This window comes from Littorina saxatilis, linkage group LG6, assembly GCF_037325665.1.
Source record: "Littorina saxatilis isolate snail1 linkage group LG6, US_GU_Lsax_2.0, whole genome shotgun sequence".
In the NCBI taxonomy this organism is placed as follows: domain Eukaryota; kingdom Metazoa; phylum Mollusca; class Gastropoda; order Littorinimorpha; family Littorinidae; genus Littorina; species Littorina saxatilis.
Genome location: NC_090250.1, coordinates 44927788 through 44939927, shown reverse-complemented (window position 1 = coordinate 44939927; position 12140 = coordinate 44927788). Strand labels below are relative to the sequence as shown.

General features: G+C 44.9%; 1 protein-coding gene across 1 annotated transcript in view; it reads left to right on the top strand.

Annotated features, from left to right (window-relative positions):
• Nucleotides 1-3365: 3365 nt before the first annotated feature.
• LOC138969337 (sodium/mannose cotransporter SLC5A10-like) overlaps nt 3366-12140 on the top strand; it is a 13248-nt gene continuing 4473 nt past the window's right edge. Inside the window, exons 1-11 of the mRNA XM_070342107.1 lie at nt 3366-3543; nt 4386-4457; nt 6937-7041; nt 7441-7500; nt 8209-8313; nt 8915-9020; nt 9736-9816; nt 10164-10378; nt 10755-10890; nt 11261-11368; nt 11925-12075. Of these exons, the coding sequence (XP_070198208.1) occupies nt 3463-3543; nt 4386-4457; nt 6937-7041; nt 7441-7500; nt 8209-8313; nt 8915-9020; nt 9736-9816; nt 10164-10378; nt 10755-10890; nt 11261-11368; nt 11925-12075 (1220 nt within the window). The 5' untranslated portion in view covers nt 3366-3462. The remainder of the gene's footprint in view (nt 3544-4385; nt 4458-6936; nt 7042-7440; nt 7501-8208; nt 8314-8914; nt 9021-9735; nt 9817-10163; nt 10379-10754; nt 10891-11260; nt 11369-11924; nt 12076-12140) is intronic.

Here is a 12140-nt window from a genome sequence, read left to right as displayed (position 1 = left end):
CGGCCTGAATTTCTCAGCGATGGGACGGTAACGTTTGACCTGAAATAACGGCACTGGACAGAAGGCTTTGAGCTTACATTGCTGAAGCTTCGTTATGATTGCCTACAGAGGCATGGCAACGAGCGTCTGGTGATGTGGTCCCTGAATGGTCACCGTGTGGTCAAGTGGCTAAGTAAACACGCTCAGTGTCATAGTTCAAGCAACCCGAATGTCTCATCCACCCAACGTGAGTGAAGGGAATGCATTGCTATGATACCCACACGTGTCTTATCAGACATTAGACTGGAGTAAAGACCTTTCATTTTAAAGATTTGTTTGTTTGTTTGTTTGTTTGTTTGTTTGCTTGCTTAACGCCCAGCCGACCACGAAGGGCCATATCAGGGCGGTGCTGCTTTGACATATAACGTGCGCCACACACAAGACAGAAGTCGCAGCACAGGCTTCATGTCTCACCCAGTCACATTATTCTGACACCGGACCAACCAGTCCTAGCACAAACCCCATAATGCCAGACGCCAGGCGGAGCAGCCACTAGATTATTGCCAATTTTAAAGCCTTAGGTATGACCCGGCCGGGGTTCGAACCCACGACCTCCCGATCACGGGGCGGACGCCTTACCACTAGACCAACCGTGCCGGTAATTTTAAAGATACCTCCTCTCTCGCCATCTTATGAATTATTTCCGATCAGTTCAGGCTTTTCAATTTGAGAAGACCACGCTACGACTAGAATACCTTCCAATACTCTGCAGCCTGACTGTTCTTTGTAGATAATCATTTTTAGCTGAATTAATTTCGTGATGTCAATCTTAACAATTATTGTTAGCGAAAAAATTCGCGTCGGACAAAGAAAAGCCAGGCGGTTCAAGTGAAAGGATGCTCAATTTATTTTTATTTATCATTATTTTTTTTTTAATCTCAGTTGCATGCAGGCTGCTTCAACCCTTTCTTTTTTGCCTCTTTCTTTTTTCTTTTTTTTCTTTTTTTTCTTTTTTTTTGGCGGGGAGCATCCTTCTTCATTGATCTTTTTTTGTTTTCTTTCCTGCTTTTTATATTAATGTTTCTACTTTAAATATACCTATATCATTAACAATACTATTTCTAAATGTATTTTAAACAACTTTTCTATATAACAGTTCCCTCTCAAAAATGCATACAATATCCAGAGGGGAAAAGATACTCCTAGCCCACGAGTTTGCTTTCTTCTTCAGTGTCTATCTATCCACCCACCATCGGCCTAATTAAGTCATCTCACGTCTGACACGACATGCCGATAAGACGAGTTATCTCCCTGTATCATATGCTGTTCTTTGTAATCTGAAGGAGACTCCCATGAGCTAACTGCAACATTACACTTAATTGTAATTAAAACGAATGATTGTAGTGTTCAGATACTAGACAGTAGCTCAAAGGCGCAGTCCTTACCGTGAAAGGTTCGGTTAACTGTCTCGTAAGATAAGACTATCTCTCCAAATGGACTCACGGGCGTGATGGTAAGACGTCGGCCTCCTAATCGGGAGGTCGTGAGTTCGAATCCCGGTCGCTGCCGCCTGGTGGGTTAAGAGTGGAGATTTGTCCGATCTCCCAGGTCAACTTATGTGCAGACTTAACCCCCTTCGTGTGTACACGCAAGCACAAGACCAAAGTGCGCACGGAAAAGATCCTGTAATCTATGTCGGAGTTCAGTGGGCTATGGAAACACGAAAATACCCAGCATGCCTACTCAACGAAAATTTTTAATCGGAGTGAAGCTGACTATGCTTTGGGGAACCCAAATGGGCAAACGAGCTCACTCGTAACCAGAACAGTGTGGAACGCTGAAGAAAAAGAAGGACTCATACCCAAAATCAACATGTCGTCGCCTTCCCGTGCCGGTGTAAAAGGAAAAGTTGTCCGCTGGGAAAAAGGGTCCACCCGGACAAATTTTTCTAGATTTTCAGCGGACAAATTTTCCCAGGACAGAAAGTCCTAGCCTATATTTAGGGGTTGGACTCTGATTCCTGGGGGACATCTTTTCCTTTGACAAACAGACGGACACTTCATCCTTTCACACCGGTTCTTCTAGTGTCGGGTTTTAATCAAAATTACTTCAATTAATCTTCTTCTTCTTCTTCTGCGTTCGTGGGCTGAAACTCCCACGTGCACTCGTGGTTTGCACGAGTGGAATTTTACGTGTATGACCGTTTTTACCCCGCCATTTAGGCAGCCATACACCGCTTTCGGAGGAAGCATGCTGGGTATTTTTGTGTTTCTATAACCCACCAAACTCTGACATGGATTACAGGATCTTTTTCGTGCGCACTTGGTCTTGTGCTTGCGTGTACACACGGGGGTGTTTGGACACCGAGGAGAGTCTGCACACAAAGTTGACTCTGAGAAATAAATCTCTCGCCGAACGTGGGGACGAACTCACGCTGACAGCGACCAACTGGATACAAATCCAGCGCGCTACCGACTGAGCTACATCCCCGCCCCACTTCAATTAATCATATGAACATTGAAATAATCCATGAAAAAATATTCCTACTCTGCACAGAAAGTGCCAAGGTTGTTGCTTTTTGGTAAGTGTTCAAGTCGAAGGATCATTTAGGATGGTCTCAACCCATCCAAAAGTCCTAATAGACCCACGATGGTCAACTGAATCTTTTTCACTGAAAGGCTCAGCCTTTAGATTATGCTGAGCAGGAGCGCTAATGTGGACTAATACGGTACCTCTTGAGTTGATTAGAACAAGATAGCTCCCACCTTTCACCGCCTTGAGTGTGGGAAAGAATAAGTAAAACATGACTACCGCTGTGAGATACTCCCTTGACTCTGACCTGCTTAGGACCTACAACTACACCACAGGAGCTTGTAACATATTCAACAATACCCCTTGACTGCCGGACGAATATAGTTAATTAAATCTTCTTTTTTTAAATCATCAACATGCAAACGAACATTTTACCAAAACCGAGAAAATGGTCCCCAGAGGAGGAAATCATTTTGCTGAAAATGCACAGAGAAATACTACTGCAGTTGTTTCCCTTGTCAGCAGACTGATTTGTTTGTTCTCCGATAGACAAAAACGAACAAGGGCGGATTTTGACGAACTAGTCAAAGGAGGGACGGAGTAAAACAATGATAGAAATCCTCAATTACGTGTCGATTGTGGATGCTTCTGAGCAGTTGTTGTTGCTGTTGTCCCAGTCCAAAACCATCCCCAAGTAGGTCTATTTAGATATTCATCCACATGTCCCTGTGGTTTCTCATTCACACATTTGAGAGTTAGGTATCACACACATATGCAAAATCGAGAAGAAACAGCGATAATGTTTTACTTTGATCCATATCACTAATGTTTCAGTACTTTGCTTTTTCTTTAGACCTCTGTTCCTCTGCATGTAAATACAGTTGAATCGTGTATGACACTTTCGTTAAAGGTGTCTTTTGTGCATTAACCGAGGACATTACGAATCTCATCATGGAGAGAGGTCTGAACAGTTGGATAGATTATGTGGTTATTGGTATCTATTTTGCGTTTGTTATTGCTGTTGGGCTTATGGTGAGTGTGGCTTTTAATTTTGTCAGTAATCTGTAAAGCTATGATTAATCTCTTTAATTATAATTAGTGTGTGTGTTTGTGTGTTTATGTGTGCGTATGTGTGTGTGTGTGTCTTTGTGTGTGTGTGTGTGTGTGTGTGTGTGGTGTGTGTGCATATGTGTGTGTCTGTGTGTGTATGTTTGTGTGTGTGTGTGTGTGTGTGTGTGTGTGGGTGTGTGTGTGTGTGCGCGCGTAAATGTGTCTGTCTCTCTGTCTGTGCGTCTGTGTGCATCTGTCTGTCTGTCTGTCTGTTTGTTTGTCTGTCTGTCTGTCTGTCTGTCTGTCTGTCTGTCTGTCTGTCTGGCTGTCTGGCTGTCTATCTGTCTCTCTGTCTGTACGTCTCCTTTTGTGTCTCAGTGTCTGTCTGTATGTTTGTGTGTGTGTGTGCGTGCGTCCGTGTGTGTGTGTGTGTGTGTGTGTGTGTGTGTGTCTCTGTGTGTGTGTGTGTGAGAGAGAAAGAGAGAGAGAGAGAGAGAGAGAGAGAGAGAGAGAGAGAGAGAGAGAGAGAGAGAGAGAGAGAGAGAGAGAGAGAGAGAGAGAATGTGTGTGTACGTGTTTGTATGTGTGTCAATGCCGAGGAGAAAATCGGCGAGTGCACACATTCATACCAATTATAATCCACATGATAAAACATTGTTAAACGTGTTTCCTTTTCTTTCTGTCAGGCTCTTCCGATTTCAGTTTTCCGCACTAACGGCAAAGCCATGGGGTACAACCACACCTCCCTCTCCTCCTTATCTTTTAATCTAAATGTAATGCGGTGTAATACATGAACACGTACAAAATGTTGCTATCTTTTTCAGTCCATGTGCCGGAAGAACAGGGAAAGCGTGAAAGGTTACTTCCTGGCAGGACGCAACATGCACTGGATCCCCGTAAGTTGACGTGTAGGGTAAGAACACTTTGGCTGTCCCCATTAATGTATGTCGTTGTGGCATAGTGGTTAGAGTGCGTGTCTCTCACGCAGGGTTCGACCGGGTTCGACCCACTCGGTCGAACCTCTCACGCAGGCGGACCGGGTTCGACACCCACTCGGTCGAACCTCTCACGCAGGCGGACCGGGTTTGACACCCACTCGGTCGAACCTCTCACGCAGGCGGACCGGGTTCGACCCACTCGGTCGAACCTCTTACGCAGGCGGACCGGGTTCGACACCCACTCGGTCGAACCTCTCACGCAGGCGGACCGGGTTCGACACCCACTCGGTCCAACCTCTCACGCAGGCGGACCGGGTTCGACACCCACTCGGTCCAACCTCTCACGCAGGCGGACCGGGTTCGACACCCACTCGGTCGAACCTCTCACGCAGGCGGACCGGGTTCGACACCCACTCGGTCCAACCTCTCACGCAGGCGGACCGGGTTCGACACCCACTCGGTCCAACCTCTCATGCAGGCGGACCGGGTTCGACACCCACTCGGTCCAACCTCTCACGCAGGCGGACCGGGTTCGACACCCTCTCCGTCGAACCTCTCACGCAGGCGGACCGGGTTCGACACCCACTCGGTCCAACCTCTCACGCAGGCGGACCGGGTTCGACACCCACTCGGTCCAACCTCTCACGCAGGCGGACCGGGTTCGACACCCACTCGGTCCAACCTCTCACGCAGGCGGACCGGGTTCGACACCCACTCGGTCCAACCTCTTTTGGGACCTCCACAAATCTGAAACTGTGATCAGGTCCTAGAATAATCGAAGTTTTAAAATGGGGGTAAGTTTACAAATGTTAATAACAGGACATCTGAGAGAAAAAAAGTCTCCCAAAGGATGGAGTCTTAAACGGTGGTCAAAATAGAGGGGTTCCAGTGTACACGCATCCGATGTTTGCTAGGCTCTCCAGTCCACCCAGGTGGATATGGGTACCTGATCCTAATTAGGACATGGGAAACCGAAGGCCTCGAGGGAGAGGAGATAGGCATCGCCCTCATAACGTTAGCCCTGAAAAAAGTTTAAATCTCCACCACCTCGTCCTCTACGACTAAAACAATTCTGGAACTGAATTTAACATTTTGATAAGAAATAAAAGTCTTTATTCCCCCCTCTGCTTCGATCTTTACCTCTGTAAACTTGTAGAGCTAGTTATTTTTCGATAATGACCCAGCAACCAAACAAATAACGACCCAGCAACAGCCTGAATCCTCGATAGTGCAATGGGTTGAGAAGTTGTTCTGTTTCGGTACTACTTTTTGCGACTAAAAAGTTCCGAACGCTCTAATGTACGAAGTATACATCTCTGGAGCAAACAATACAAACATACCGCATTTAAATTAACAACTACAGGCCTGAACACATGAATCTCCATATAAAATCCATGAGTTCGGTTGTTTTCTGAATCTAGATCTGCCGTGCTCAAACGTTCATCACAAGCAATTTCACAAGACAAGTAACTCATACTTTGTCTAGCGACAAGAGTAGTTCCCCTTCTTTTCACTCAGTTTCTTCGACAACAGACTGCAATCCGACGGTCAGTTTTCAACAATATTTCATTTAATAAACAGATCACACGCAACCAAATGCACACATCTCATCAATTTAAACAACATAAAGCGGTTTCATACACTATTTTTCCCAGTTTCATACAGTTTTTAACGTTGGAACACGGGTGCAAAAGTTCGTCTGCTAGTCCCATTTGACGAAAGAACATTATCCTAAGCGATACCAAAACATATACAGAACACACAATATCTGCCTTTGCCGCCACAGCAGAATAACAGCATATCTGTGTACTTGATTTTAGTCCAAAATAGGAAAACTGACAAGAAGTGTTAACAGAATGGAATGATTTGCACGGAACTATACAACCGCGCATTAATCGATCGCCTGCGCAGGTTGACTGGTTGAGTGAATAGGATTCGATCAAACTTTCGCAAAAAACCTCCTCTTTTCTTTGAATAACTGAAGAAAGGAGGAATAAAGAGGTTACACACCTCGTCTCAGTGATTATAAAAAAAATAATGGTCTCAGTTCGCGGTCATGAAAAAGCTCGCTAAAGCTCGCATTTTTCATGATCCGCTAACTTCGACCATTATTTTTAATAATCACTGAGACTCGGCATGTAACCTCTACATCAGCCCCTAAAGTAAATTTGATATTAATGTATTCTTCTTCTTCTTCTTCTTCTTCTTCTTCTTCTTCTTCTTCTTCTTCTTCTTCTTCTTCTTCTTCTTCTTCTTCTTCTTCTTCTTCTTCTTCTTCTTCTTCTTCTTCTTCTTCTTCTTCTTCTTCTTCTTGTGTCTTCTTTGTCTTCTTCTTCTTCGTCGTCTTCTAAGATCTTTACTTTCTGAGATCATTTTCAAAGCCACGTTGTATGTTGCTGTATGTTGCCTGATATGTTTCGCATTGTTTTTGCTTCAGATCGGAGCCTCCTTGTTTGCAAGCAACATCGGCAGTGAGCATTTTGTCGGACTGGCCGGAAGTGGAGCGGCTTCTGGGATAGCTGTTGTGGCATTTGAGTGGGGCGTGAGTGCACATGAACACAACGAGGGATGGAGGAGGAAGGGCGCAGAGGAGGGAGGGGGATGCATAGGAATGTTCGGTTTGTTTGCGTGTGCGTGTGGTGGTGAAATTGATTCCGTATTTCTATCTAAATGCTTGCGTTTATTTGATTAAGTTTACAACGCTGTACAAACACGCGTTCGTTTTCCTCCACTCGTCTGTCTCAGGGTACGCTCGACCTCCTGAGGCTCAGCTGGTTTCGGCTGTGTTTTGGTCGTCTGACATTCCCGTTATCCCAGTTATCGTGCTACCAGACAACCAGCTGAAGCAACTGAAGCATCTCAAACCATCTACATACATGTTAAGCAGATGGCCATTGTTAGCATTCTGTCAGCGGTATGAAAATCCGTTCCTCTTTTGCAGGCCGTGCTGTTGCTGATTTTGCTAGGATGGTTCTTTTTGCCCATCTACCTAACGGCTGAGGTAAGATAATTCTACAACCTCTTGATGATTTTTTTGTCGGGCCAGGGACGGGCATAGACAAAAGACGAGACAAGGAATTGTACTCGGTATCGTATGTATTTAACACGTACGGGGCCACCTGGTGCATAGAAGGTGACCATGATCATCCAAAAGATCAGGTGTGCGACCGGTTTCTGTCACCCCGCCATTCAAGCTGCTGTAGTATGCCTTGAGAGGACAAGATAGGGATGAGGGTGGAAGCGGGCGTGGCGCGGGTGTGGTTCGTACTGCTTGACTCGATAATTGTTGTGTCTCATTGCACTAACACTCAATACAGTGTAGCATCAAGTGTGCTTAATGTCGTTGTCGACTGTCTCATACCGTGACGATTAGTAAGGCCTTTTGTCATTATGTCAAGTGCTGTCCATGTGAAAACATCGACTTGATAACAGGCCGATAGGTCTTCAAATGTATCTGTATAATTTGGTTTGTGTTTAAACTTGTACACACATTTGTCTTCCTCTGATTTTCACGTTCTGTATGTGTACATGTATACATGTGCATATCAGTCTTTTACTAATCGCCATTATACCTTATCTTATGAGAAGGGGTGATAAATAATTTTCATCATTGTTATTCATAATATAAAGTGCTTGAATGGAAGGCTGACTGTAGCGTATGCTAGTCGTATTTTGTGTACAACGGATTGAGATGTGCGCGTGTTTTCAGGTGTTCACTATCCCCGAGTACCTGGGTCGAAGGTTCGGGGGTTACAGGATGAGGATCTACCTGAGTTGTGTGGCGCTATCCCTCTACGTCCTCACCAAAGTATCGGTGCGTAAAGATCGGTTATTTCAAACTTATACCGTTGTGCTTCACGTGCTGTAGTACACGGCTTCTTTCCTCTGTCTACAAGTTGACTTCATCAATCTGTTTCTTCACTTGTATCTGGGTCTTTCTTAGATTTCTTTTTTAGGATGTGCGACATACACCCTGGAATATAACGTTCGTCGGCACTGGTGAACCGCCACTTTACTGAAACCAAACTCATTGTCTCCCAGGTACGGATATATCCGTACCCACTCATATGGCTCTATCTGGCCAGGTACGAATATATCCGCTCAGACTGTTAGCTTCAGTCGCTTCCTGTAACGTCCATCTAACGCCTGCATTCCAGCGTGTTGATACACAGTTACTACAAAGTTACTACAATTCTGAGTGACCTGCTGCAGCACAGCTGGTCTCGGGTAAAAAAGACTTGGTCAACATAGGTGGGGTAGAAAGTGTTAAAAACGATGTATTGGCAACGTGCGTGTCTTTCGCGTCAGGTGCCTTGCACGTGCCCAAAAGCAAGGCAAGGACAAGAACTTCGTTGCCTTTAGAGCTCTTCCCGAGTTCCTGTAAGGCTGGTGGACAAGTGTCGGTTGGATTGCAGGTTGACGTGTATGCTGGCGGAGTGTTCATTCAGCAAGCCACAGGATGGAATCTCTATCTCTCCATGATCCCGCTTCTCATCTTAACTGCTGTCTACACCATCGTGGGTAGGTACTCTCTTCGTCATCATCATCAGCAGTAGCAGCAGCAGCAGTAGCAGCAGCAGCAGCAGCAGCAGCAGCAGCAGCAGTAGCAGCAACAACAGCATCATCTTGGTGCATCATCATCAGTGTCGTAATCATCAACATCATCATCATCATCATCATCGTCATCGTCATCGTCATCGTCAACATCACAACATCATCATCATCAACAGCATCATCATCACCACCACCATCATCATCACCAGCTTTATTTTATTCATCATCAACGTTACTCCCTTCCACACACTACTTTTTAAGACCTCAAAATGTTTTAGAAAATCGGGTCGTTTAAAAAAGGAAGCATTACATTAATGGAGGTTAAAAAAACAGAGGGTAAGAAAAGAAAATCGGGTCGTTTAAAAAAGGGAGTATTACATTAATGGAGGTTAAAAAACAGAGGGTAAGAACAGAAAATCGGGTCGTTTAAAAAAGGGAGTATTACATTAATGGAGGTTAAAAAACAGAGGGTAAGAACAGAAAATCGGGTCGTTTAAAAAAGGGAGTATTACATTAATGGAGGTTAAAAAACGGAGGGTAAGAACAGAAAATCGGGTCGTTTAAAAAAGGAAGCATTACATTAATGGAGGTTAAAAAAACAGAGGGTAAGAAAAGAAAATCGCGGAATCTTGAAAGAAAGTTTTACTATGCAAACTGACTGTTCCTGCAATGGTTGTGACAGGTGGCCTGGCAGCCGTGGTCTTCACAGACGCTCTGCAGACTGTCATCATGCTTATCGGTGCCATTGTTCTGGCCGCTATGGGTAAGGACTAGATCAAAAACCTAAAAATTTGAAGCGGAAGGTGTGTTTGTTTAGAGTCTGTGTGCATGCGGTTCGGATAGGGGAAAGGGGGGGAGGTCTGAGGATGGCATTGTTTTAGCTGCTATGGATAAAGACTAAGAGCTTAAACGTTATGAGAGGAAGGCGTGTGTGGGGAGGGTGGAGGTGGTGAGGGGGTGGCTTGAGGGTTGCTTTGTACTGGATAGTATGGACAAGGACTACACCAAGAGCCTGACGTTAGGAGTAGAGGTTGTGCATGGAAGGCATTTCTACCCAAATATCTGCAACCAAAAAAAACCCCGTCCGTTCTCTATTGAATTACTTTCCAGCCTATAGCAAGGTAGGAGGACTGGAGGCCCTATACTCTAAGTACATGGAGGCCGTACCGGCCTCCTTTGCCAACCACAGCATCAATAACACGTGCGGCATGCCACGACACGATGCCTTCCACATCTTCCGTGACCCTTTGACCGCTGACCTTCCCTGGCCAGGGGTCATGGTCAGGGCTACACTGGCGTCCTTGTGGTACTGGTGTGCTGATCAGGTGTGTGTGTGTATGTGTGTGTGTGTGTCACGTGTATGTTTGTGTGTGTGTGTGTGTGTGTGTGTTTGTGTGTGTGTGTTTGTGTGTGTGTGTGTGTGTATGTGTGTTTGTGTGTGTGCGCCTCTGTTAGTTTGTCCGTTTGTTTTTTTGTCCGCCTGAATGCCTGCCCAGCTGATTTGTTGGCTGTGTCTCCGTCTGTCTCAGTCTCTCTGTGACCATGTCTTTCATAATTAGCGTATGTCTGACAGATATCACAATCCAGTATAGAACCAGGCGGTTGCAGGCAGTCTTATCTTTACTCTTCATCGTCATGTTTCGTCCCTTTTTCGTGGTTTTTCTGTCGGTTTTTTATACGTCTACTCCCATTTCTGTTCAGGTGATCGTGCAGAGGGCGCTAGCAGCACGCAACATGGCGCATGCGCAGGCAGCCACACTGATGGCTGGGTGCCTCAAGTTCACCCCCCTCTTCCTCATCATCATCCCGGGCATGATCAGTCGAGTCCTTTATCCTGGTCAGTGGAATGTACACTCCTAGGGTTAGGTTTGTTGTTATTTTTGTTGTTGTTTTCTGCAAAAATCTGATTCAGCTGTCCCCCTTAGCCCGACTGTTTAGGCCAGAAGAGGAGATGCCTACACAAGCATGTTCTTTTGGTATAAAGTAGACCACCCCCCCCCCCTACACACACACACACCCTCCACTCACTTTTCATAAGGCTTTCAAACTCGGAGAAAATGGGGTTTCACCAAAACGGAGCAAATCTAAAACGGGAGTATATTTGCAGTCGTTATGAACAGAAAATGTGCAAAACTACCTTCTTAGACTCTTACAAGGGTGGAGGCCAGGTTCAAATATGTGACTGTTGAACATTTTTTGTTTATCAGAAATGGTGGCGTGTGCGGACCCTGACACGTGCATGGAGGTGTGTAACAATCCATCTGGCTGCTCCAATATTGCCTACCCATTGCTCATCCTCAAAATGGCGCCAACAGGTATGATTTGGTTAGACGCCCCTTTATCTTTCTTGTTATTTCAACGTCTGCTTCTCGTTGTTGTTGTTTTTTTCTTTTTGTTTGTTTGTATGTTTGTTTATTTAAATTTCCTTTCGTGTTTCTGCTTTCCTTATGTCAATCTAAATCATTTGTTGGTGCATTAAGAGTCTAAAATCTCTGTTTTTCGGTGGTGTGTTAAAACTTCAAGTAAAAATAAAACTTTAGAGCATCAAGAGTATCTGAACAACTTTGTGACTTTCACCTTTTTTTCTTTCAATACATTTTTAACATATAGAGCAAAGTCAACAACACATCCTTGCCCTTTTCTTGAAACTGTTCTGAATGAATAAGTTATTTTTTCATTTCTACTTATGGTCATGCAAGCGTGATCTGCTGATTGCAAATTTACAAATCCTTACTGCCTTTTCTTTAAACTTTCTTGGATCAATAAGTACGAGTTTTCATTTCCGCTCCGCCTACTGGGTACTAATGAACAAATCCTTACTGCTTTATTTCGAAATAAATGGGGCCATTTTTCATTTCCGCTTCCGGTCAGGCATGCGAGGCCTGCTGATGGCGGTGATGGTGGCAGCACTGATGTCCTCCCTAACCTCCATCTTTAACTCTGCTGGCACCGTCTTTACCATGGACATCTGGCGAAAGATCAGACCTCAAGCCCCTGAAAAACAGTTGCTACTTGTTGGCAGGTGTGTTGAAAAAGTGGAGTCCTCTTTTTAGACCTCAAAAGAACTGAGGAAAACATAAGTCTACG